We start from the raw sequence: 26,446 nt of genomic DNA, 5'->3' as shown, positions 1-26,446 counted from the left end.
GGGACCTGTACTGAACCTATTTATGGATGATGCATCTTCTTCCTCTAACAGATCCAAAGTCCCTTAATGGCAGACTGTGCCTCACATAGTCATATTTGTACCTCCACTGCCTGGATAGTGCTTGGCACCTTGTAGGTGCTTATTAAATGCTGATTGAAAGAACAATTGAATAAGTGTCCCCCTATGAGCATGACTTGCTCCAAATCTCCCAACTTCCCCATGTGGCATTATCCAGTGCTCCATGGCACTGAATGGATTTGTTGGAGATCAGTGGACAGTGGTCCCTGGGCAGTTGGCCTTTGCTAAGTACTTATGGCCTCTCATCTATGCTGTGATGCGATTGGATGTTGAATCCTCTTCTTATTCCCTGAGAACTTCATGATGTGGGTTTTGCTGGGGTCAGGTGCTTCTTAGACACTGTTGGATGGCTAGATTGCCCCAGGAAGGACAGGAACATTGAATGACAGATTCATTAGACAAGTGACTGACCACTCCTAGGAAGCCATACCAATGGGTTTGCTGGTGTCTGGTGCCACTGGGCCCTGCATGCCAAGCCACTCTTCCCTTTCTGCTTCAGCCTCCCTCCAGCCTGTGCCAAGTGTCCTGGTGAGCAATGAGAAGCCACCAGAGATCTTGAGCGGCCATGGGGATGCAGGCAACCTCAAACTGGACATCCCTCTAAAGGACTGGAAGGCTAGGAATGGCCACCCCAGGCATCTTGGAGCTCTGACTTTAGGGCCTTGTCCCCTGGCACCTGCTACCTCTCTGGAGTCAGAGGCCAACAGTGTGGCCCGGGACACCATCCAGATCAAGGACAAGCTCAAGAAACGGAGGCTTTCAGAGGGCATGGCAGCATCTTCAAGAGGTGAGCCCTGCCACCTGCCACCACCATCCTGAGGTCAGGTACCAGGCCATTCAGGCTGTGAGGATCAGTAGGTATCCAGGTGATGTTTGGATCCACTGGGGCTGTTTAGTGGGCACCTGCCTAGATGATGACACTATTCGGGGTGGGATGGGGCAGGAGGGGCAGGATATCTGTTGGGCACATAAAGAATTAGCCAAGGGCTGGAAGGGGGCTGTCTGTCTTCGAAGCGATGTTGGAAATGTGAAGGCGGCTGCCACCTCACTGCATTAGCTGGAAAGGGCGGGGGTGGGAGAGAAAGGATTGATTGGCCCTGTCACATACTAGGAACTAGCTTGGCATTTTATGTAAGGGAGGTCACTGAGTCTTTGCGAGTATCCCATTTACGGAGGAGCACACGGGGTCAAAGAGACAGCGACTTGCCTGAGGTCACACCGCTGCTATCCAGGGCCAGAACCCACTGTCCTCGCCCCTATATCCCAGCAATGAGTCTTCTTGCCTTCCTACCCACACTGCCTCTGCAGCGGGTCACTTGGATTGGCATTTCTACCATTCTATAGGAATGGAAAAGGATGGTGCCATCTGCTGGCTTAGTCTACTGATAGGTGTGGGGCGGCGGGCATTTAGGAGGGAATGCCCTCTCCCCTCCTCATCCCAGCGTCCCTCGGGGCATGAGGCCCTGGTAAAGCTCTGAAGTCTGCCCCTCATTTCCCATCCTCACCTCTGAACAGCCTTGCTGGATCCCGGGGGAGGCCCTAAAGGTGTTCTCCTGAGGAGCACCATCCCGCGCACCACCTCTCAGAGGCTGCTGAAGGTGCCCAGGCCGATGCCTCCCATCCAGAGCATCCCCACCACCCCAGAGGCCAGCGGAGCCAAAGAGAAGAGCCTGGATCTGCCGGGGAGTAGGAAGGGTCCCCAGGAGGTGAGAGCTAGGGCCCAGGAGATAAAGTGGTTCTGCTGCTCCGAGTCTTGCCTGCAATTGTCCTTCTGTCCATCTTCCCATCCTCTACCGACCCCTGCTCCTGTGTTTCTGCAGATGTCTCAGGGGCTGCCCTCAAGGGTGGGGGTGGCATTGGGAGAGGCTTGAGCCCTGTTTCACCTCCTCTGCAGCATCCCGACCCTTGGGAGCTGGAACTTCTGGGTGGCTGCTGTGGAGGTGAGAGGCTGCCTGGCCACCTGTCCTCTTTGGTCTTACTGTTCAGAATTCCCCCTGCTTTCTGGCCCTCTCCATTTAAAGCCGGGAGGTGTGACAGAGGGAAAAGAACGCTGGGCCGCTGGGCCAGGACTTGGATTTGGGTTCTGTTCCTCATTGCCTGTGTCACCGTGCGTGGGTCATTTCCTTATCTAGGCCCCAGCAGGTACATCTACAGAAATAGAGATTTGGACCAGATGTTTTGAAAGTCCCTTCTAGCTCTGATGTTCTCAGAGCTTTCTGAAACAAGAAAGAAAAGAAAAAAAAAAAACCCAATAATAATAATTACAACCACCAAAGAGCTTGCCAGCCTTCTCACCTGGAGTGATAAGGAAGTAAGGGGCTTTCTGGAGGCTGGGGGTCTGGTCCCTGGGTCATGGGACTGAGAAGGGAAATCTGTGGGCACTTCCCAGCCCTCCGCCCTCAGGTGGCTCCTGGCAGAAGGAGCTGAGTATCCAGCATAGGACGCTTCCATGGACCAAGTACCCCTCTGCTCCCAGGTGCAGATTTCCCCGCAATACCTGCATTGCAACGACGAGAAGATGCTGAAGTCGATGGGAGGCATCGTGATCCCACCCATCCCAAAGGCCGGGATGCCTGCGGGGCCCTCCTCTAGTCGGTCTGGCTCCCTTCCCAGTCCCTTGCCTCCAGGAGGCCAGCACGTCCTCACAGGACTGAGGGTCCCACCCACACGGTAAGAGCCCCAGGTGTCTTCCTTTCCTCTCTCTGTCCAGGATCCACAGGGCTCCTCAAGACTGAGCCTTCTTGTAATGGCAGAGCTCTGGGGCACAGGGATGGGAAGCCACAGACCTGTGGGGGCCACAGCATTGTTGCTGGGGCTTCTCTGATCCTGGGCTACAGCAGGTTGGGAGCAATGGCATAATGAACCATGTCTCTGGCCTCTTCTATAATTTCTTAATGTGTATGATTGCTGTAGTGATGAAGAAAAATGCAAATTGCTTTAGAGCATGGTTAAGTTCATGGTGGTTCCTCATTTTTATGTTTTTTTTTTTGTTGTTGTTGTTCCGGAGATTGAACACGGGAGCGCTGGACCACTGAGCCACATCCCCAGCCCTATTTTATTTAGAGACAGGGTCTCGCTGAGTTGCTTAGTGCCTTGCTTTTGCTGAGGCTGACTTTGAACTCATGATCCTCCTGCCTCAGCCTCCCAAGCCACTGGGATTACAGGCATGTACCGCTATGCCCAACTTACGTATTTTTTTAATGGATGGAAACTAAAAATTTGTGTGTATGTATGTGTGTATGTGTGCATATGTGTAATCCACAAAATTTCGGATTTAAAAAGGAGTCTTCATACCCAATAAAAGGTTGAGAATCCGTGGGATAGAGGGTCTCTGTGCTGTAAGGAATATGGGTTTATGGTTTGTAAGTAGGAGAGGCAGTGCCCTCCAGATGGCCAACAATATCCCACGGTCAGTCCAGCCTGATGTTGCAGCAAGTGTGTGTGAAAGCGTGTTCATGTGTATGTGCAAGTGGGTGTATGTATGTATCTGTGGGCATAAGCATGTGTGTGAGTGTGTGTGTGTGTGTGTGTGTGTGTGTGTGTGTGCGCGCGCGCACTCCCTTGCTCCCTTGCCTGTGGGCCTGGCACTCCTAGCACGGTCACTGTCGAGTTCCTGTTGTGACTTCTTTCTCATTGCTTTGGCCTGATGTTCTGAATTCTCCCACTTCTCTCCAGCTGCTCACTATCTCATCTCCTGTGCTTTCTGACTATCCTTACCAGTGTCTGTGGCCCCTCTTTCTCCAGCTGTGTTGGGGTGTGGGAACCTGTGCACATACCGGCTTCTGGATGCACATCCTCTGCTTGATTTCCCCTCTCTGCCTCCTCAGACCTCGCCTGCTGCAGCCTCCTCCCCTTCCTCCTCTCCTGCCCAAACACCTGCCTCTTCCTCCCCTCTGCTTAGCAGTATCAGTAGTTATAATGACTCTTAGCCCCAGACCAGTGGCCTATTCACCTCATTATTCTTGATTTTTTTGTGTCATTTGGGCTGTTGATGGTCCTTGAACTTTTCCTTAATTTCCTGACTCCTGCCTGCCTGTTTCTGGACCTTCCAGGTGGTCTCTTGCCTGCCCCCCATTCATCCATCAGTCTCTTAAATTTGGCCATTCTTGAAATTTATCCCAGGGCCCTCTTTGTTTTCTCCTGCGGCCCTCTGTGCCGTGCTCTCCAGGATCACATGGGTGGTGATCTTGCCACTCCTGCTCTGACCTTACATCTCCCCAGAGGTCCATTCTCTGGCTGGGTATCTCCAGTTCTCATAGCTGATGCAGATCAGCATGGGGGCAGGCAATCTGGAGTGCTTACACTTCCCCAAACCATCTTTCCCGGGTCCTCCTTATTTCCATCAAGGTGCAGGTATTTGCCTTGGTCTTCAAATCTCAGCATCATCTTTGACTCTCCTCCCAGTACCCTCCCCTTCCTCACAGATGGCCACGTGCCCTCAAGTCTTTCTTACAACAACAAAAACACACAAAACCTCCCACCTGGCTCTTGCCCTATCGGTTCCTCTGGGGTTTGCAGGTTCCAGCTCTTTCTTGACCACCCCCAACTGCTCCTGACCTGCTCTCCATCCTCACCTTGCACCCCCCAATGACTCTTCTGTGACCTTCACCTTTATTGACCTCCTGGTGCTCTCTCTTCTCCTGGGTGGCCTTTAAGATGAGTCTTCTTGGTCTGACTTTGGGGCTCATCCTTTGCACCCCACTCCACATATTTCCTCCTGTGCTGCTCTGTAGGAACACCCCTGCCCCTCTGTGGGTGCGCTGGTTCCTGAGGGGGAGCCTTGCTTCCCCAGAGGGTGCTTCCACCCCAACCCTACTGCTCCAGCCCATTCTGTCTCTACCATTCCACATCTACACTGGCTTTCATGGGCTGCAAAGGGTGCTGCGTGCAAGTGGCCATCTCTGAACTGTCCACTTGACATCTAGCCCATGGACTGCCTGACCACAGCCTTTCAATATTTTATTTATTTAAAAATTTAAAGGTATATTTTTAGTTGTAGTTGGACACAATACATTTATTTATTTATTATGTGGTGCTGAGGACCGAACCTGGTGCCTCACATGCGCTAGGCAAGCGCTCTACCACTGAGCCTCAAACTGCAGCCCCTATTCATTTAAATTTCATTAACACATTTTGCCTATTTACATTTATTTTGTTTCTTTTTGTATTTTTCTTGTATTTATTTTGTCTCCTCATTTTATTCTTTAACTTGCAGCATTCAAGGGCAGGGGCCATATCTCAAAAGTCTCTGTGGTTCCCAGGATGCTAAGCTTGGTGTCTGCCATAGCCTGGTTGTGTCTAGATTTCTCTTCTCTGACTCTGAGGGACTGTCCAGCCAATGGGCCTCCATCTCACTCATTCATCTGTCCATGCTTTTATTCTCTTAAGAGCTATTAGGCACCTGCTATGTGCCAGGTGCTGCAGAAACAAAGTGAAATAAGACCCACACTGTGTGCTCTCAGGATCCACCAGAGAGATTTAGGAGGAAATCACTGAGTTCATGTCCCATGACTACCTGTCCTACTGGGAGCCCAGTAGAGAATCATCTTCGTCATGCTGGGAAGATTTCTTGGAGAAATTCTGAAGGCTGAAGGAGAATTCTTGAGGTGGAGGAGAGACACGAATGAGGAGCCCCTGGGACTTTAAGGGAGTAGCAGAGGGAGGCGGGAGGGGGATTGGGCAGTGCTCACCTGTGTTTGAGAGACAGGCTGCCAGGAAAGCAGGGCTGGGAATCATAGGTGGTCCTCCAGGAGCGTGTGCTTTATCCTGGGGGAATGAGATGTCACCCAGGGCTTTTTGGCGTAGAGGTGACATTAGTTCTGATTTCAAGAGGCCAGTTTGGCAACTGTGGAGCTGTGCAGACCAAGGCGGGTGGGGCAGGTGAGGAGGGCGGAGCCCAGGTGCTGGAGCAGGGCAGAGCAGGGGTGAGGTGAGGATAGGGGAGAGGGGAGCCAGGAGGGGAGACTGGGAGACTTGCTGGTGGCCTCAGCTTGCCTTGGCCCCTGGGACACGCCGGCTTTGATATGTGGCAGGGAGGGGCTCATGCCGGGCTTCAACCCCCCTCCCTGGGTGGGAACGAAGCTCCGCCACTGTTGGCAAAGGGAGGGACGAGGTCATGAGCTGTGCACCTGGATTCAGTCAGGAGTGCTTGGAAGTCATCCGGCAACCACGAGGACGTCCCACCTCACTTCTCCTGCCTTCCCCATCTTGTTCATGCAGTGGAAGTGGAACCCGGTTGCAGTGCCTGGGGCTACCAGCTCTATCTCCAGCCCAAACAAGTCCTCTGGGTGGGTCCACACCCAAGGGCTGGACCTATTCCAGCAGAAGCTGAGAGTCCAGGACTGCACCCAGCGTGGAGCTCTGTTTCCCCAGTAGACTTGGGGTCCCCCTGACCTCCATGGTCCTTATTGATTAGGGTCCCCTGGGCCAAGGCAGCACTGAAGTGGACTCCCCTACTGCCTGTTCTCAGGCCCATCCTGACCTGATCATTCTGCTGAGTGGCTCTACTGAGGCCAGAGCCCAGGATGCTGTGTCCTACTGCTTTTGTGATGTCTTGTTACCCTGCGAGCTCCCGGGTCCTGATGCCTATGTACTTCCTTGCTGAGAAGAGAAATCGCATGGGAGATGGCACAGCTGGCCTCATGGGGGCACAGCTCTCTGTCCATTGCACTGATGCTCTAATGCCAGGGTCTGAACAGTGCTTGGCACATTGCAGGTGCTCAGTAAATAAACATCTTTTGAATGAATGAATGGTGCTTTCCATTAAAAAAACGGCAGTGCAACCCGTGCCAGGAATGTCCCCGTCTTATCCTTTCTATGTGCCATCAGGATTGCATTTCTAGTACAAAACAGTGGTGATTTCCCATCACAGCAAAGGGGACCTTCTAGATTCCCCTGGGGAGGTGCAGGAGGGGAGGAGGAATATTTAGGGGTCACTGAGCCAGGTGGGAGCAGTTTGCAGAACTTGCGCTCAAAGCTCTCTGAGCCGGGGGACAGTTTACACTCTGAAGCAGCTGCTGTCCTGTCACACAGGCCCAGGAAGCCACAATGGCGGGTGAGACTGTCCTTGAAGATTCATTTCCATGTGGGTGCCAGCTGCCTGGGGACAGATCAGGGCACAGCCAGGAAGCCAGGCCGAGTGCTGTGTCTGGGCTCCCAGCCTGCATGTCTGTCCCTTAGCCCCTCAGGGCACACAGGAGCTGTATCATCTGCCCTGTTCTCTCCTGGATGGGAGCTTGGACAGGGAAACCAGCTCCCTCCCTGTGTCCCTAGTCTCTGCTCCTCATCCTGGAGCCACGCTGGGCTCCCCCACCCACCATCTCTGTCTCGCTTTTCTTACTCTTCTGTTTTCTCCCCCATTCTTTTAAGATTGGCTCGGGAGAGTGGGCCTCGGGAGAAGAGCCCCAGATCTTTGGGTATGTATTCTCTCTGAGCACACCCTGGTTTTTAACCCTTTGTATTCCTGGGCTGGGTCGTGGTGTGGAGTTAGGCCAGAAGAGACCTCAGGGCTCTCATTTCCAAGCCCCTCATTTCATAGACGGGGAAACTGAGTCACCTGTGGTCCCTTGCTGGAGGGTGACGGTAGGCCTGGGCGCGGGGCTGGAGAAGCAGTGCACATTGGTGCCGGCTCTGCCTATGTTGATATACATCATAGTTCATGATGGCCCAGATGAGAGGGATGGCTCTGTTACCAGTTGACAGATGAGGCTCAGTGACCTGGATGTCCTCCCTGGCCTTGGAGAGTGAAAAGCAGCCCCATCAGATTTGCACTGGGGACTCTTACTCTGTTTTAAGCAAGCAGAGGTGACCTTACTGGACAGAGCATGAAATCACATTCCACAAACCCTCAGTCGGGGCAGGTCCCGGCAGGTCTAAACGTCAGGGGAACAGGGCCAACCCCAGGATAGGAGTCAGGAGCGGGGCTGGACAGGAGGCTCTCAAGTGGGCAGAGGGGGAGGAGGGATCCTTTCTGGGCCTGATGATCTCACTCTGTGGAGAAGCGGGCCTTGGCTGTGGTGCAGGGGAAATGAGGCCGCAGCCTCCTGCCTGGCGGCTGGGTGGTTGGGGCACCCTGAGCCGGGGCTGCAGGTAGTGGGAGTTGGTGCCAGCCGATGTGCTGACTGGCAGGAGGGTGCCAGCTTCCTGGCAAGTCCCTGGCTGATCAGCTCAGCAGGTGGGTCAGTTGGCAGAGGGCAGGCTGTTGCCCAAGAGGCCCCCAGGTCAGGACCCAGAGCTGGACCTGAGAGGTAGGCTTGGCCCTGAAGCCTTGGTGGCAGCTGCTTCTCCCCTGCTCCCTGACTGGGCTGCAGTGGGGTGAACCCAGGCAGCCTGGGTGACACTCATGGCACCTCAAGTGTCCTTTAGGAGCCTCCTCTGAGATTGCTGGCATGGGGGTTTGGGCCAGGAGACCTTGTCATGAGGGCCTGGCTACTCAAAGCTTCTTAAGGGTGAAGGTGGGGAAGTGGTATATACAAAGAGCAAAGTCCTTAGAGGGCTCCCTGCCTGATGTGTGTAACATGCCTAGCACATAGTAGGGGCTCCCATGATATTTTCTGCAGCTGAGGGCTTCCTCAAATCTTGCAGCATTCCTGCAGACCTTGCCCTGGCCAGTTAGCCTCACCACCCCCACCTCCGTGTCCTCTGCCCTGTCTCTTACCTCTGGGCTGATGGAGGCTTTGAAGCCTCTCTTCCCCCTTGGATCTTCATCCTTCTCCCTGCCCCAAAGAGAGGGATCCTTATCAGAAGGCAGGAGGTGGGCAGAGGACCATGGGACGGGACCAAAAAGCTCTTCAGGAGTCCCAGATTCATGATTCCCTTTCCAGCCTTGGGCAGCCCAAGATGGCGGCCCTTCCAGCTCTGCTGTGGTGGTATAAATGGTCAGCAGGCCTGTTTTACTTTTTCTTTTCCCGATCCTGTTTCCTGCCCAGCCCCCTTTCCATGTCTATATAAGAATAGGGCAGGCAATTCTTGCTGAACGAATGAATGAATGAGTGAATGAATAAAGGGGGATGATGTGGTCCTAGGCACTGTGGCTCAACAGGGGAAACCCAACCTCCATTAGGGAAGTGTTGGACAGAAGCACTGGGGGTGGAGGGCTTGGGCGGTTAAGTGACCCCAGCCACAGGGTGGGGGAGAGTAGCTCAGGAGCTGACTATCTTCACCTCTCTCCCTATTCTTGACTCCTCAGAGCCCAAACCTTTGGCTCCACCCGTCAGAGACAGGTCTGCCACCTCCTCCGAGAAGCCTGTCCTGGCGTCATCACAGTCTGCTCCTACGCTGACGACCTTCTCTTTCAACCCCGCCAAAGAAGCCCACCCCTTGTTAAAAGAAGAGGACCAGAAGGAGACTAGCACCAAGGTATCTGGGAAGCCAGAGGAAGACGAAGTCAGGATCAAAGTGGACCACTGGCTAAATCCCGGAATGTGTCTGAACTGCACAGTGTAGAGCTGGCCCGTGGGACATGGAGGAGAGCCAGGAAGAGCCGAGGCAGCTGTGTCAAACCCTTCAGGCCAGGACTGCGGGTGGTCTGGGGGTGAGGGAGGAAGAGAAAGAGAAACTAGGACAGGACTGGGGTGGGTACTGGGTGGAGTGAAGAGTACAGAGGGCTGCTGAGGAGCAGCTGGGGAGGAGGAAGGACAGAAGAAGGTCACACGTGGCCGGAAGGAAGCAGGATGTGGGGGAGAGGACAGAGGGCTTAGGTGAACCAGGCTGGGTAATCTGACCTGCCAGGCTGGACAGCCACCGAGAGGCAGCTGACCAGAGGCTGTGAGGCTGCGGTCTGACAGATACCTTGTACATTGGAGGTGACCTTGGGGAGGTGGCTTCTCTTCCCTGGACAGGACTGATTTAGTAAAACTTGAAGAGGTGCTGGTAGGGGGCGCCTGGGTTCAGAGGTAAAATAGTTCAGCTCAGTAAACACGTCCAGGTGCCTATTCCATCCCCACCATGTGGGAGGCGGGGATGCCCTGCTGAGAGTGACAAGGGCCAGGCCCTGCCCTAGTGAGGGCGACAGAACACGAAGGGTCCTAATCATTCCATGTAGAGATGACTTTGTCCTCCACTTGGCCTCAGCTTCCCACTGCACAGTCAGACCCCAGATCCCCACATTACGGAATTCACCATCCATCTTCCAGATCCCAAGTGTCCCGTGGCTCACCACTGTGTCTTGTTCCCGCTCCATTCACCCAGCTCCAGCCCAGCACAGCTTCACCTTTTTGCATCAACAACATTTTCCCTGAAACTGGATCATCCCAGCCCCGCATTCACTCTCTGTCATCTCTTCCATCTCAAGAAAAACCCAACAAAATCAAAACAAAGCTATTCCACCTCTCTTTTCCGGTTCTCTCATGAGCTTACTCCAATCCGACTTTAGTGCCCCCCCTCCCCACAAAAAGGGTCGCCAGGGACTGTCACCTTCCCCAATGCAGCCACATCTCAGTCCTGTCTATGTTGACCCAGCAGCAGCAGCTTTGGATTCAGCTGGCAGTGTGGTCCTCGTCAACGCTCCCTTTAGGGATGGAGGTGGGGTGGCTCTTCCTGGGTGCTGTGCCTCCATGAGAGCCAGCTCCTTCTTGGCCCTTCCTTGGCCCTTCCCAACCTCTGGAGGCTGAGCCCTCCTGGGCTTGGACCTCTGGTTTATTTACATCACCCCCAGGACCAGTTTGTGGCATTGAGTACCATCTCTGAGCCAAGAACTCCCAGACTCTTCCCATGTAGCTCCATCCCTGGGATATAAAAGTCAGAATGTTCTGGGTTGTGTAAGATGGCATCATTGGAGGAGGCCGGGGGAAGCCTACACAGGGTCCTACTTTTACAACTTCTTAAGAGTCTCAAAGTATCTCAAAACAAAAAATTAAAAGCAATCACCCAGGGAGAAGCCAGTGCCCCCGAAGGAGGTCAGGTCATGTCACTCCTCTGTTCAAATCTTAAATGGCCTCCTGTGTCCCTCTGAGGAAAACCCAAGTCCTCATCATGGACTGCAAGGCCCAGTGTGGTTTAGATCCTGCCACCTTCTGACCTGGTGTCCTGTCACTGCTGTGACTCAGAGGGCTGTGCCAGCATCCCACCCCACCCCTTGTAGCCACACTGGGCACACTCCAGCCTCAGGGCCTTTGCATTTTAGAACATTTCTTTCCTAGAGACTGTGTGTCTAGTTCCTTCTCTTCATTATGTCTCTGCTTGAATTTCACCTCTGGGGGTACCTCTGGGCCCCCTTATCTAAAGTAACAGTCACCATCACTTCTGTGTCCTTCCGTTTTTTTTCCCCCCAGCGTTTCGCTTGACATTAGAGATTCATGTGTTTCTAGTCCATCTCCTCATTTCCCAAAGTTCTTAGGGGACAAGGACTTTATCTTTTTGGCTCCTTCTTGGAACAGTGATTGGCACATAGGAGGTGCTCATGCTTTTGATGTCTGAATGAAGACATAGAAAGTATAGCCGAGTACCCAAGGCTAATGGAGTTTGCCTTGACCTTGTGCCAGATCCAAGTCACCATCTCCAAGTCTGCACAGGAAAAAATGCGGCTGAAGCAGATGAGGGAGATGGAGTTGTTCCGGAGGACAAAGGAGCCTGAGAGGGAGAAGGAACTCGCTTCCCAGGCCCCCGGCTCGAGGAGAACCCTAGTGAAGGAAGGTACTGGGTGCATGGGATGGGAGTCCTTCAGACTGGGGGAACTTCTTGGCCAGTTCCTGGGTTCTCAACTCTTTAAAGAGGGGACATTCACAGCTCTCCACCCTCCCCATATTGAGACTGGACAGGGCCCATGTCCACTCTCATAGTCTGCTTTTTTTAGGTACTGGGAACTCAGGGACACTGAGCCATATCCCCAGCCCTATTTTGTATTTCATTTAGAGACAGGGTCACGATGAGTTGCCTAGCTCTTTGCTTTTGCTGAGGCTGGCTTTGAACTCGCCATTCTCCTGCCTCAGCCTCCGGAGCTGCTGGGATCATAGGCATGCGCCACTGTACCCAGCTCATATTCTGTTAATGGGATCATTTCCAAGAAGACCTTGGACCCCAGGAAAGGCAGGACCAGCTCAGTTCTAGGACTTTCTTTGTCTCCACAGGCCTCCTTCCGCTACGGGGCAGTGGGACCCTGTCTGTACCCACCAGGATGAACAGCCCACGCAGAAACAACATTGGCATCATCTTGAGGAAGCGGGCCAACCGGTCTTCTCTGCCCAGCATCCCCGTCAGCAAGCAGGAGCCCAGCTTTGCCCGCCATGCTTCAGGTGGGGCTCAGACCTCTGGCTGCGTGGCCTCAGGATACTCTGGGGCATGAAAAGGGGATATGAGCTGCTCTGCCTGCCACGTAGGACTAGCAGGTAGCCCTTGTGTGAGGGGTCAGCTTGCCAGGGAGAGGAAGAGTGTTTGGAACTCATAACCATCTATGGACCAGGCAGGGGACCCAGAGATCACACCTGGTGTGACATGTCCTAGCAGAGTCATTAGCACATCGGATCAAAGATGCTATCGAATAGCAGCCAAGGAAGTAGAGGGAACTCCAGGAGGAGGAGGAGGAAGAGGGGAGAGACCCCTGCCTGCTGTGTCACACGGCCAGGTGGGTCAGAGGACCCACAGGTCCCAGCAGGACACCTCAGGAAAGGCGCCAGGGGCCAGGGGAGGCTCTGTCTCCATTCTATTTTGCACATGAGCTTTCATTTGAAAAGATTACTTAAAGGTATTTCAAAATAAACAATCGGGGCCAGTTTATTTCAGTGGGATGTGGTGGACAGGGTTGGTGGACTAAAACAACATTTTAGTGCAATAAATTATATGAACTCACTTCCATTTTCCATTCAGCCTTTATGATCTGGGCACGGATCCCAGATGATGTCATGTGACAATCCCAGCCTCTATGATTGTGTCAAGCAGAAAGTTTAATTTGGGGCTAACCTTTGGCATCTTTCTTTTTTGATGAAGAGATCCTCCAGGCCCAGTCGGAGATGTCTGAAGCTGGCTCTAATTTTATAGCGAGGGTTTTAAAATATCATTCTACTTTCATTATAAGTATTCATATCTATGACAAATAATATTAGTTCATCCATTATGGTAGTGACATGAAACTCCCTTTAAAATGAATTTACTTAGATTTGGAAAGAGGCTTGACTTGAAGAAAAGTACAAAGCAAGAAAAAATGTAGATAATTAAATGATATGGCAAAAAAGTCATGGAAGTGGTAACTGAATGATTGATACTGGGAAATATTGATCTATCTAACTCAACTGACTCACTTTATAGATAGGGAAACTGAGAACCAGAGATCCAAGGTCACCAAAGGTCCTTCAAGTTGACGGTGGCCCATAGAACTAAGACTTTGGCTAGTGACTCTTGACCCAGTATGGTCTGTTACCGCCTCTCATTATTTAAACTGGGTGTGTGTGGAGGAGTACGGTAGAAATAAGATTGTTAAGTAGGTAGGTTGGGTTGTTGGAGTTAAGAAAAAACCAACACTCTCCTCTTATATCCTCCCTAGGAGCGGGATTCAAATCTTCCTCTTCCACCTTCCTCTTCCTCTCTCTCTTTCTTGATAGTCAACAGAGAATTACTTACATTGTACCCCGTTTTTTGGTTTGCCTGGAAATGATGGAATTTCAGGACTGTAAACTTGGCTATCCTCCTGATTTTCCTAATAAATCCAGTAAGACTCTAGCTTTTCTTGGGATACCAGGTAGGTTTAGGAGAGCTTGATTGTGTCTACTCAATTCCTCCCGTTTCATGTGTGCAAAAAATGGAAACTCCTGAACCACAAGGCACCCTGTGGACATTATTGAAAAGCCATCAGGGTAAGGGACTGGGCAGGACTAAAGTAGATGCAGACCCTAAGAGACTCGAGGCTGCAGTGGCTTCTGCCGGTGCCTTTTGTGTGTCTTAAAATCTAGGTGGATGCTAAATGCCACTGGAGAACGAGGTGGCAGCGAGTTGGGGTTGGCAGGAGGCCAGCTTGACTCTTCTCCTGAATGGACCAGTGCTTCTTGCAAGCTTCACTAGACAGTGCTTAATTCAGGCCCAGGTTGACAGGGGAGGACAGGGAGGTTGGATGTCACCTCCTACCTCCTGGAGGGTGATCTGAGGGCTGACACACCCTTTCGTGTGCCAATGGCAGAGAATCCAGGAAGGACATCTTTGTGACTAGTTTTAAGTAAAGGGCTGCTTCTCCACTCAGATTTGCCGGGGGCCACCTGGATGTGCTGTAGAGAAGATCATCCCTGGGGGCGAGGAGAGCTAGCCAGGGAGCCAGGCCTGGGAGCAGAGCTCTGGGTTGGAGACCTTCTTTCCTGGCGGTGTGATGGCCTCTCAGGGCCTCCCATATCCCACTGTGTGATGAGGGCATTGGGCTAGAAAGAGCGCCTCTGAAATTCCTTCCTGTTCTTGTGAGATTTTGTGATTCTGTCCATAAAGAAGGAGCACATATAAAACACACTCTATTTTTGTTTGTTTTGGTACTGAGGATTGAAACTGGGGTGCTCTACCATTGAACTACAGCCCCACTCCTTTAATTTTTTAAAACTTTTTTTAATAGGTTCTTTTTAAGTTATTTATATTAGTAGAATCCATTTTGACATAATTATACAAGCATGGAATATGTCTTATTCTAATTCAGTCCCTAGTACCTCTCCTTCCTCTTCCCTCCCCTATGCCTGCTCCTGTATCGATCTTTCTGCCATTTTGAGACAGGGTCTTGATAAATTGCTGAGGCCAGATTTGAATGTATAATCCTCCTGCCTCAGCCTCCTGAGTAGCTGGGATTGTAAGCGTGCATCATCACACCCAGCACATGCACATGCTCTGGTTTCTAAATCACTTCCCTGTCTGTTGTGGGTCACATCTGGACCCAGCAGAAGCCAGTTACTGACCTTGTCTCCTCCAAGGCTTCTTACCTTTCCCTGCCTCCCTCCAGCCATCAGTCCATGGAGCGCTTACCTACTCAGGCAGAGGATGATAGCAGGAGGGAAGGAGCAGAGGCTCCTGGTGGAAGTGAGGTCAGAACCACGAAAGGCGCTCACTGAGAGTCTTCCTGGGCCTCAGACCACCCCCAGGTAGGGCAGGACTGGAGGCGAGTCCTGGTTCCATGGGCATTGTCACGTGACATCAAGCAGCACATCTCAAGTCAGTGTGTCCACCATGGTCGGAGTGGCAATGGAGGAATGGAGAAAGTCAACAAAAGGCACAGTCAGGTGGTCCCCCTTGGCTCCCTGGGGCGTGAGGCCTGGAGCTTCTGACCGTCATCAGTCCCTCCTGCATACACAGGGGACTCCGAGCTGCGGGCCATTGGCATGGCGAGGGTCAGGAGGAGCAGCCACTGGGGACATTTGCCCTCCTCAGTCCTCCTGGGTGAAGCTTCTCTTTCTTTTCTGTTTGTGGGTGCAGCTAACTCCTTACCTGCCGTGCTCACTCTGGGGTCTCCTGAATGGGAGGACGAGGAGGACGAGATGGGTCTGAGAGGCTTCAAGGAGTTGAGGCCTTTCTCGAACGCAGAGCTGGGCTTGATGGACGCCCTCCAGTGCCTCAACAGCAGTGATTGGTGAGGAGACACTGTGTGTGTGTGTGAGAGTGTGTTAGTGTGTGTGAGTGTGTATGTGGTACCTCTAGCTTCCTGAGCCTGGATCCCCCCGGTTGACTCTGTGCACTGATCTGCAGCACGCCAGGGTTAGGCCTGTCAACTGTGACTTGGACTCCAGAAGGTGGGGACTGGGAAGGATCACAGCCCTTTATTTCCCTAACTCAAGTTTAATTTGCTCTGATCTTCCTCACCCTGTGCTGACGGGGCACAGTCTCTTAGTCTTGAGCCGAGTGATGGCTCAGAGTCCAGAACGTTTATGGAAAGCCCTCAGGGTCTTCGGTCCTCCCTCCAAGTACTTCCCTTTAGGTGTCTGCTTTGTGTCAAGGATCCAAATAGGTCTTGGTCTGGGCACGGATCCCAGTACTGCCAGAGCCCAGGGCCAGCCAGGGCCTGTACAATGGCTCACACTGAATGCCTAGGATTTCAGGCCTGGGTGACACTCCAGGAAGTGCTGCCTCTGAGACCCTGGAATGCCACCCTGTTCTGTGTGTGTGTATGTGTGTGTGTGTGTGTGTGTGTGTGTGTGTGTGTGTGTGTGTGTGTGTGTGGTGTGTGTGTCCCAGAGGTCCCTGGTCTGCAGAAGGAGCAGGGCTTCTTCCTCCTTATCTACTTGTGACAGTCCCGGCCTTGCTTCTCAGGCAGATGAAGGAGAAGGGCCTGGTGAGCGTCCAGCGCCTGGCGGCCTGTCACTCGGAGGTCCTGGCTGGGAGGCTGCACGATGTGTCCTTGGCAGTTACTGGGGAGGTGAGGCCTCCCGACAGACCATGAGCTTTGCCCCCTCCCTGCAGCTGCTCCCCCTTCCCTGGTGCAGCTGCTCAAGGTGAGTTTCCCAGCAGCCACGGAGGGGCCCATGGCTCCCTGGAACATGGGCATCTCTATGTCTCAGCCTTCAGCCACTGAGGTAGGAGGAGTCACCCATTCTTTTCTTTCTTTCCTGTAGCAGTGATCAACCCCAGAGGTGTTTAACCACTAAGCCACATCCCCGGTCCTTTTATTTTTTACTTTGAGACAGGTCTCACTGAGTTGCTTAGGGCTTTCCTAAGTTGCTGAGGCTAGCCTTGAACTTGTGATCCTCCTGCCTCAGCCTCCTGAGTCACAGGGATTACAGGCATGGGCCACTGCACCTGGCTAGCCATGTATACTTCAGATTAGAGAGCTGAGACCTGGACTCTGTGTACCTGTAATCTTTGGAAGTGGCACATTTGGAATCCAGTGTGCCCATTTTTACACAAACTTCCTGGGGAGGGATGGCATGCTCTGGGCCAGATCCCCAACTTCAGGACAGCTGTAGCATTTCCCAAGGCCTGTCTGAGGCTGGGACTCAGCCTGGGCCCAGAGAGGCAGTCAGAGGCACTTGATCCATGTGGAGGCCTTGCAGACGGACTGCTTCAGTGAGGGTAGGGATATGACTACAGAAGATGTTGTGTTGACATGCAGGCTGGGCTGGGTTGTGGCTCTGTGGTTTCCTGTATGTGACCTGGGGTCTGTTTCTTCCTCTGCAAAATGAGTGTCATATACCTACTTCTCACAGTAGTTGTGAAGATCAAATTGGATATTTTCTTTTTCTTTTTTTTTTTTTATAAATGTGCCCTGAAGACTAAGTGTTGTGAAAATTTCAGATGATAACGATAATGGTGGAATTAACAATTATGATGATCACAAAATGGGACTATTTTGCCCAGAGCGGCTGCAGGGTGTTCATTTCTAGCGTGGTGAGGGGTGGGAGGGGGCTTGGGGTGGGGGACGGGGTAGCACGAGGGCTGTTCCACTTCCCATCCTCGCTGTGTTCCAGAGCCCTAGGCGGGGGCTGGCAATCTAGAGGCCCCTTCTCTCTCTCTCTCTCCCAGGTCTCCAACCTCCGCTCCAAGGTGTCCCGCCTGGCCATCAGCACCCTGGGAGACCTTTTCCGGGCTTTAAAGAAGAACATGGACCAAGAGACTGAGGAGATCACCCGCTGCCTGCTCCAGAAGATGGGGAACACCAGCGAGTTCATCCAGCGGGCAGCCAACCGCGCCCTGGGTGCCATGGTGGAGAACGTGACCCCTGCCCGTGCCCTTGTGGCCCTCACCTCGGCAGGCATTTAGTACGTGGCTGCCTGTCGTCTAGAAGGGCCAGGGAGGCAGGGGAGAGGCTCTGAGATGTGAGGGAAGGAGGAAAGGGACAGAGAAGGAAGGAGGCAGACAAGTGGGGCTGCAGAGGGTCAGCGTGGCCACCTGCAGGCTCTGTAGCTGGGGGAGGGAGACCTGGCTTCTCAGTGGGCTTTTCCCCACCCTTTCTGGACCAGGCTGGGGATTCTGGAAGAGGAGGGGTGCTGTTGTTCTGCTCCAAGGCTGGGGAGCACGGTGGCCATGGTAACGCCCCAGGAGGCATGGTCGCAGAGCAGCCTGGGCTGTGCCCCAGGGGCTCCTGCCCTCCCTGGGGCATTCTGCTTCTGTCTGATGAAATTTGGGCCAGTGAAGAGAAGAAGGCACAAATGGCCGTCTCCCGGGGAGGGAGGGGCTGCTGTTGGAGCCAGATTTGCTTTTCCCTTAAGATCAAAAAGCAAAACCAAAGGCATTTCCCGGGCCCTCTCTCCCTCAGGGCAGAATGCCCCTCCACCCCAATAAGTCCACCAGCATGGGCCTCTCAGGGGACATTAGGGCCTGCCGCCGCAGCAGCACACCTTTGCATGTCGCCAAGGGTGAGGTGCTCCTGAGCCACGTCACCTGGGTTCCATTCTGGATTGTCCCTTCACCTCTCCAGGCCTCCTGATGTGATTCTCTTGTCAGCGTTCAGATTCCACCTGTCACAACGACCAAACCACCCAGTTCAGTTCAGCAGACATGCACTAGGCTTCTGCGGTGTCAGGGTGCCTGTGAGGTTGCGTCGGAGATGGGGCCCTGTTCTCTGTTCCCAGGGAGCTAGATGCCTCCCCAGGCTGAAGGCAAGGGCACACCTCAGAGGGAACATCTCAGTGTGCCTGTGAGGCTGGGAAGGAAGAGGAGACACTGACTGGGATTTTTCTAGGTGGAGGAAAATGGGGCGGCGCATGTAGATCAAAGGATGAGTGCACTCGGGCAGGCCCCGAGAGCACTGAGCACAGGGTGTTTGGGGAGCATCGTGTGGCTTTGGGCACTTGTCCCTCTCTTCCCTACAGCCCTGTCATCAGAACTGATCTCTCTGTCCTCCAGGATTCCCCAGACGTGTGTGGGAGCCACGGTGGACTGGCCTGAACACGGGTCTACAGTCTATGCTTGTAGATCCATATTTTCCAGCTGGGAGCCTCACATCCCCATCCTGGGACTGACCACGTGGCTGTGCTTGTTTCCTTTCAGCCACCGGAACCCATTAGTCCGGAAATGCACCGCTGAGCACCTTTCAGTCGTCCTGGAGCAAATTGGTGCAGAGAAACTTCTCTCAGGCACGAGGGACAGCACTGACATGCTGGTGCACAACCTGGTGAGGCTGGCTCAGGACTCCAACCAGGACACCAGGTAGAGCAGGGCTGGGGCCTGGGGCAGACAAGGCCACCAGCCAGCCCCAGGGGCCCTGGTCAGAGTTCAGCTTCCCTGGGGTCATTCAAGGGGACAATCAGGTAGACTAAAGCTGATTTTCCTATTGTCCCCCCTCCCTCCCATGTCACAGACAAGTCTGTTCAAGGAGCCGTCAGTGCCCCCTGCCTCCACACTGCTTCTTCCTTCCTCTCTCTACTCCTTGCCAAGTCGCTCCTATCTCCACCCACCCCGGCTCTGTTCTCTGCAAGACTGTTCAGTCATTTTGCCAAGCGTTATCTGCGGAGCACTCTTATCCTTGTGACACAGCGTTGAATTGGAAAAACCAAGCCCTTGTTGTCTTACTCTTAGTTAAGGGAGACAGATAGTAAAAGGATAGATATTAGATCACCTTAGACACAGATAAAGGATGCAAAGGTAAAAACAAACAAGAAGATAGAGCAGAGAATGGGCTGGGAGCGAGTTTAGACTGAGGTTTGGGGAGATGTGAGAACTGACCAGCTGGATGGAGTCAGCCTTTTTGAGAATGTGGGAACGTGATTCAGGCAGAGGAGATAGTACGAAGGCCTCTGGATTGGAACTGCCTGGTGTTCAGGGACCAGGCTGGCCAGCCTGGGTGGAGCACCAGGAGTCAGGGGTGTAGTGGACCGGTGCCCAGATCATGGAAGGCCTCAGAGGCCAAGGTCAGGGTTGGAATTTAGAGTTGCATAAAGGGAGGTCACAGGAGAATTTTTTTGGTTGGAGTGTGAGGACGTCTTAGAGGGTTTTAAGCAGGCCAGTGGTGGGATGAGTTTGTACACTCCAGCGGCCCTGCCCAGCTGGGGCTCTTAGCATGCTGCTTCCCGAGCCTTCCTTCTGTCAGCTGAGGTATCTGCCTCAAGTGACAATACTTGGATTTCTAATTTTTATCAATCCCATGGGTGAAGGTGACAGCTCATTGTTGTTTCTGAGTATTTTTATCCTGGTGACTAGTGAGTTTGAATTTTTTTTTTTTTACATACTTGCTAGCTGTTGGATTAGAAATATTTCTTTCTGGCTGCTCACTGGAGGCCTGACAGTTAGGGAGAGGAGCCAAGATCAGGGTGGACAGCAGACGATGGCTACACATCGTTTGGACAAGGGGGACTAGAGGCTGGGCTAGGATTGTGGGTGACTGATATATTTTGAAGGCAGAGCCAACAGGACATAGATGAGTGGTGAGGGTTGCGGGGATACATAAGTCAAAGATGCCTCTCAGGTGTTTAGACAGAACAACTGGGTGAATGAGAAGAATACTGGTGAAAAAGAAGGTTTGGGGTTATTTGTTTCTCCTTGCTGGTAGGTGATGGAAATGGAGGCCTAATCTCTCTCTGGGTCTAACATTCTTTCCCTTCTGACCTCCCTTTTATACTGGATGACCCTCCCTGACTTTCATTTTCCATTTTGGAAACCCCATGCCTCCTGGTTTCAGGTCACTGGACCTCCTGGTTCTCCTTTCCCCCAGGGCCATTTCTCCACCCTGCCTGCCCTCTGCATGGAGGTGACTGTGGAGTCTTTACTCCTTCATTGTCCCCCTCTTCTGGCTCTCACTTCTCATGACTGCAGCCACCAGCAGACTCTGGCGCTGCCCTGTCTCCCTCCAGACCAGACCCTTTTTGGAGTGTCAGTCTCACATCTCTGATACCTCTAGGGGACCTGCCACTGGATGTCCCATTAACCATCTTCAGTGCAGAGTGTCCCTAAAGGAGCTCATTGCCATCTCCCGAAGCCTGATTTCTTTGGCTGTGTTTTCTTCACGGTTCATAGTGACCATTACTTGCCAAGTCACACAGGATGCAAAATAGGGATTCCCATACTTCATTGAACCCGAGACTCACATTTCCCCCGCATGGTAAGATCTTTGAAACTGGCTTGCGTCTTACAATCAGAGACCTCTCAGTTGCTGTTGTAAACCAGGTGATTGCAACTTGGGTTTTATTATTTCACGTTTGCAAACTTTGGCATTCAAGTTTGCATTGTAGGAACCTATGCTGTAAGCTTTTCTTTCCTTGTCAATCTTTTGATTTATTTACAGAAATCATTTTGGGTGCTCTGCAGAAAATTGTTGAGTTTAATTACTGTTGAAAATGTCTTAGAAGTATTATACTAGTATTTGGCATTGAATTGAAAAATTATTCTGCACAAGACGACATGGAGACAAGCAATGGGGCATCCATCAGACGTCAGCGAAGCAATCATTCACTGTTGAAGAAATGGCCAATATTTCACATTTTCTTGCAGAGAAACCACCAAGGACTTTACCTGACCCAAGGAAGGAAAATGCTCACCAGTAATGTTACCTTCTTTTTCCAAGGCAGCCTTCACTCGTGGTACAGCATCACTGAAGATAGTGGAAATTGCCAGCATTTAATTTTTCTGTTTTTCCTTAATGGAAAATAAAGTAATGGTGCATTTTGCGATGCTTCCTGCTATCAAATCCCGTTATTCCAACCCCCTAGCAACTCTTGAATCTGACTGCCCCTTCTTATCCCCACTCTGCTGCCTTATTTCAGGTCTTCATCTTGTGCCTGGGCCCTGATGCTAGCCTCCTAATGGTCTACTGGCCCCCAGGCTTGTCTCCACCAATCACCCCTCACATTGCTGCCGGAGACGGTGTGACTAATGCACAAAGCTGGTCATTCCTCAGCTTCCTGTCGCCAGCAGCTAAACTCCTTTATGTCTCCTTAAACAGGGCCCTGCCTTCTTGTCCACCTGTCTCTTCCCGTGTCCAGTCCCTGCTCACTCTTCCTCAATCTGATCTCCTGCTGATATGTCAAATGTGCTGTGGACCCTGGATTGCCCTTCTCCTCCTGCTTATTCCCCAGTCCCACCCCCACTTGTGAACTCCCACTCATCCTTTGAGTCCCAACCCCAGTGTCAGCTCTTCTCTGAAGCCTTCCTTTATTTCCTCCCCATCCACCACCATTCACCAGGTAGAGCCAACCACTCCCTTCCATACTGTCTTCCTTCAGACTCTTAAATGTACCAGACTAGAAAAAAATTAATTATATTTTTTTGTATAGAATTCAACAGAATAATGGATAGCCATTTAAATGGATGCTGATAAAGAGTTTTAAATGACCTAGAAAGATAATGGATGATAAAGGGAAACATCCAGATGCTAGGCGTATCTGCACTTTGGTATCAAATGTATTTGTGTAGAAAAAATATGAATATGTAAAAATGTCATAGTGATTTTTCTCTTGGTGATGGCATTATGGGTGATGTTGGTTCTTTTTATGAATCTAATTTTTAAGTGGGTAGGATTGCTTTCCTAATGAGGAGAAGTATTAAAAACTCTCCTCCCATAATTGGGAAATTACGAAGCTCAGGTCTTGTGCCCTTCTGTCGCTGTCGCTTCAGCTTGCTCTTTCTGCTATGGTAGGTTTTATGGCCGGAAGATGGTGAATATCTTGATGGCCAACTCGAAGTTTGATGCATTTCTGAAGCAGTCCCTCCCGTCACATGACTTGCGGAAAGTCATGGCGGCCATCAAGCAGCGGGTGAGTCTGGTGGAGTGTGACTCTGAGTCTTTGGGGGCAGAGCAGAGCCTGGTGGCCCTCAGTGGGTCCGGGAAGTGGAGAGTGGATTCCAGAGCTTCACTTTCATCCGTTGCCCCTGACAGGTGGGATAAATGTGGTTTCTGGCCCCTGTGCTCATTCCTGGTTCTGCCCCTCCCTGCCTAAAACTTCCTTGAACTCCCTGGGCCTACACAGCTTCATCTGCTAAGGGGGGATCTTGGTCTCTGCCCTGCAACCTCCAGGGCTCTGGAAAGCTCAGCTGTGACCTCTGGAGCTCTCCCAGGCAGAAGGGGGTGATCCCTCATGTTGTAGTCTATACCAGAATGGTGGCAGTTAGCTCATGTTTGGCGTGTCTTTTTTTCCAGGGGACAGAAGATAATCATGAACTTCCATCTGCCAAAGGTCGCAAGGTGTTGAGGAGCCTGGTGGCATATGAGAACGGCCTACCCACCGAGGACGGGTATGGCTGCTCTTGTCTCTCTGGGGCTTCATGTTCGAAACTGCCAACAGAAGCATCTTGCTTGCCCATGACCCAGGGTTGCTCTGGGGTAGAGGTGTGGATCTGGTGTACAGCTGAGACCTAATTGGGTCTGCAGTACAAATGGATAGTTTCCAAAGAAGTGTTGCTCCACCCACATCTTGGGCAGACCAAATGGAAGCTGGTTCCTGCAGGCTTGGCCAAGGGAGTGCCCTTCCGCGAGTGCAGGTGGGGCTTGTTGGTCCGGCCCTGTGCGAGGTCAGCCTCTCTTCATTCACTTAGATCAGCAAATCCTTTGGGCACCAGATGTGAATGCGCAAGTAGGGCATGGCCAGGGCCTCGGTGGGGGGGGGGGCCTGGATTAGTTCAGAGATGGAGTTGGGGCACAGCAGGCCAGAAGGCCTGGGCTGAGGGGTTGGAGGGTGGATCCTGGGAGCAATTAGAAACCAAGCAGGAATCCCATGGCCACTCCCTAAAAGTTAACCATTCTGCCATGTCTTGGGAGGATGCCATCTGAACTCAGCTGGACCTCAGAAGAAGGCCTACCCCATCTTCAGTAGCAGCCTCCTGCTTTCTCCCACTAGGAGATCTCAGCCAGGAGCTCCAGTTCCAGGGCCCCCTGCAGCCTCCTTCCCTGCTGTGCCTTTGTTTAGGTTTTGCAGTCTTCACCTGGACCATGCCTATTGGCCTAACAGGCTCAGCTCACTTGTTGTCTTCTCTCAGATGCTCTCTGACACTCTGTACTCTCCTCCCCCCATCCTCAGGGTGGACAGCTGCCCCTCTCCTTTATGATTGTCTTCTATTAGTCCATGACCTCCCTAAGGCAAACACTGTGCTTCTGGTCGTTCTCAGTGCTCAGCACGGCTCTGAGCACTAAGTAGGCCAGGGTGTGAGGTGTAGGAATGAATGACAGATTGGATGATGCGGAGCCCTTTTGGCTGGGAACTGGGTGTAGAGCACGAGCTCAGTGACCCTGACTTTGAATGTGGGGTGGCAGTTTTCTACTGAGCTGCTCTTGTGCTGATTCAATCAGGCCACGGCGCTCAGATGGGCGTGTGATCCAAATGTCAGGGAACAGAGCTTCATAACCTTTCCCCAGTTACTAGAGCAGACCTGGCCAGCAGATGCAGGATCCAGCCACCAGGGAGAAGGTGGGTCCTGATGACCCTAAAGTCCTTTCTCCAGTCTTGGATTAAAAGTGCATCAGTTGGAGCTCAGTAGTTGAGCACTAGAATGTGTGAGCCTCTGGGTCCGGCACCACAAATGAAATAAAGAAGAAGAAAAGAAATGTGTACCAGTCATCTTCTCGTGAACACTTACCCGCCACTCCAGCCTTTCCTGCCAATTTTGCACATGTCTCCTGAAAGGGGGGAAAAGGCAGGAAGAGAGAGCTCTGCCTGCTGGCAAGAGGATGGGGCCCTAGGCAACCACATCATTGTCCCCTGGGGAAGAGACTTTCAGAGTTCTCCATGCCAGTGTCCCCAAGCGGCGGGTAGAGGAGAAGCTTGGGGAAGACCAAGCTGCAGGTGCTCATCCAGAGGGATGGCATGTGGTACAAGACGTATGTTCATCCCTCCTTCTGCCTAGGCTTGGCTCCAATGGCCCACGGCGGGTGGGGTTGCGCTCCTCGGCATGGGGAGGCGGGGAGGCAGAGGAGCAGCTGCGGGAGCTGTTGAGGCTACTGGAGGCCAAGGAGTACCAGTCACGGATGGATGGTGTGGGGCGGCTCCTTGAGCACTGCAAGACCAAGCCAGAGCTCATTACTGCCAACCTGGTCCAGGTGAGCACTGCCCACCCTGCCCTCTGGCTTCTCTCTCTTTTGTGGGTGCAACTTCAATTTGGAAAACTCTGAACCAGGGTTGGACATTGTGCCAGGCCTCTCAGGGTGGAAGGGGCCTGCTTTCCAGTTGGCCTTGTAATGCCAAATGGGGACCTGAGGGGTTGACCACACCTTTGAAATGCTCAGAGATATCCTGGATGTCTCATCTGTCTGACAGATTAATAACGAGGAAGGCAGGAAGCACAGGTAGAGGGCACCATGGGGGAGGTCTTGGATTGCTTTTGGTTAGTTATTTCCATAATGTATGGAGGCAGAGCCTGTGGTTGGACCATGACGGATGGAGAGGTGGATTAGGGGTGGGTATAGCCTTTCACAGGTGGAACACCAGGGTGAATACCTGCTTCTTCCTGGAGCAGGATTGCTGGCAGTCACTCCTGAGGCAGAGTAGGGGCAGGCGGGGTCAGTAGACCTGGTGTCCATTCATGTTTCTTATTAGCTGTATAATCTGAAGCACAGCATTTAACCCCTTGGAGCCTCAGTTGTTGTTTATGGGAAAGGGGGATAACACATACCTGGTGGTTGTCAAGGTCATTCAGTGGGAGAGCACAGAGGACCTCCATGATGCTGGCAAGCGAGGAGTGCCCAGGGTGTGTTAGTTCCTCCTTCCTGCCCATCTTCCTCTTGAGGAGATGAGCTCTCCATGATTGGGAATGCTCTGGAAATGCTGGAAGACCCCTTTCGAGGATGCTGGGGGAGTCTTGGCCAAGGGCAGTTGGTCAGGCTGGGTGAACTCCAGGGTCCCTGGCTCCATGGGACTCCCACTCAGCTTGAGCTCCCACAGGCTCTTGGCTTTTGTTCCCTCAATAGGTCTTTGATGCGTTCACCCCGAGGCTTCAGGATTCCAACAAGAAAGTGAACCAGTGGGCCCTGGAGTCCCTTGCCAAGATGATCCCCCTCCTCAAACACAGCGTGCACCCCATGCTGCTCTCCCTCATCACGGCGACTGCAGACAATCTCAACTCAAAGAACTCGGGGATCTGCACTGCTGCGGCTGCTGTGCTGGATGCAATGATGGAGAGCCTGGGTGAGCGTCACGCTCGGGCTGTGGGGCTGTGACTGCCGAGTCACCACACAGCACATTCTTGCTTGGGAATCATCATAGTGGTGAATGGCCCTGGTTGGTTCTCAGGCCAAGAGCCGCCCCAGAGGCTCTGCAGGCCAGGTGTCAGCACCCCAGAGGCACTGAGGCTCTGGCTGGAGCCTTCTCCGTGTCCTATCCACCCAGGTGCCAGATGGTTAGAGGTGGAGGAGATGTGGAGATGACTTGGTCTAGCCTCCTCGTAGCCACACAAAGGAAATGACTCCCCCAGGGCCACATGGCACCATGGTGGCTGAGTGCTGGACAAGGCTCGGCTGGGGAGGGTGTGGTGATGGGCAGAGAGGGAGGTTGAGGGGATTGGAATTTGGGTGGAATTTTTGGTCCAAGTCTTTTTCCCCTCTCATGGGTTATTAGAAGGT

General features: G+C 52.5%; 1 protein-coding gene across 6 annotated transcripts in view; it reads left to right on the top strand.

Annotated features, from left to right (window-relative positions):
* Togaram2 (TOG array regulator of axonemal microtubules 2) overlaps window positions 1-26,446 on the top strand; it is a 58,692-nt gene that overhangs the window by 21,368 nt on the left and 10,878 nt on the right. For all 6 annotated transcript variants that reach the window (XM_078029459.1, XM_078029456.1, XM_078029457.1 and 3 more), the window contains 15 exons: window positions 578-865; window positions 1,594-1,784; window positions 2,555-2,748; window positions 7,447-7,493; window positions 9,266-9,435; window positions 11,559-11,709; window positions 12,144-12,308; window positions 15,448-15,601; window positions 16,279-16,384; window positions 17,488-17,723; window positions 18,955-19,113; window positions 22,535-22,652; window positions 23,036-23,130; window positions 24,736-24,928; window positions 25,796-26,012. In XM_078029459.1, the coding sequence (XP_077885585.1) occupies window positions 578-865; window positions 1,594-1,784; window positions 2,555-2,748; window positions 7,447-7,493; window positions 9,266-9,435; window positions 11,559-11,709; window positions 12,144-12,308; window positions 15,448-15,601; window positions 16,279-16,384; window positions 17,488-17,723; window positions 18,955-19,113; window positions 22,535-22,652; window positions 23,036-23,130; window positions 24,736-24,928; window positions 25,796-26,012 (2,484 nt within the window). The remainder of the gene's footprint in view (window positions 1-577; window positions 866-1,593; window positions 1,785-2,554; window positions 2,749-7,446; window positions 7,494-9,265; window positions 9,436-11,558; window positions 11,710-12,143; window positions 12,309-15,447; window positions 15,602-16,278; window positions 16,385-17,487; window positions 17,724-18,954; window positions 19,114-22,534; window positions 22,653-23,035; window positions 23,131-24,735; window positions 24,929-25,795; window positions 26,013-26,446) is intronic.

The sequence above is a fragment of the Ictidomys tridecemlineatus genome, chromosome 12 (assembly GCF_052094955.1).
Source record: "Ictidomys tridecemlineatus isolate mIctTri1 chromosome 12, mIctTri1.hap1, whole genome shotgun sequence".
Classification (NCBI taxonomy): domain Eukaryota; kingdom Metazoa; phylum Chordata; class Mammalia; order Rodentia; family Sciuridae; genus Ictidomys; species Ictidomys tridecemlineatus.
This window is presented reverse-complemented; position numbering and strand designations above follow the sequence as displayed.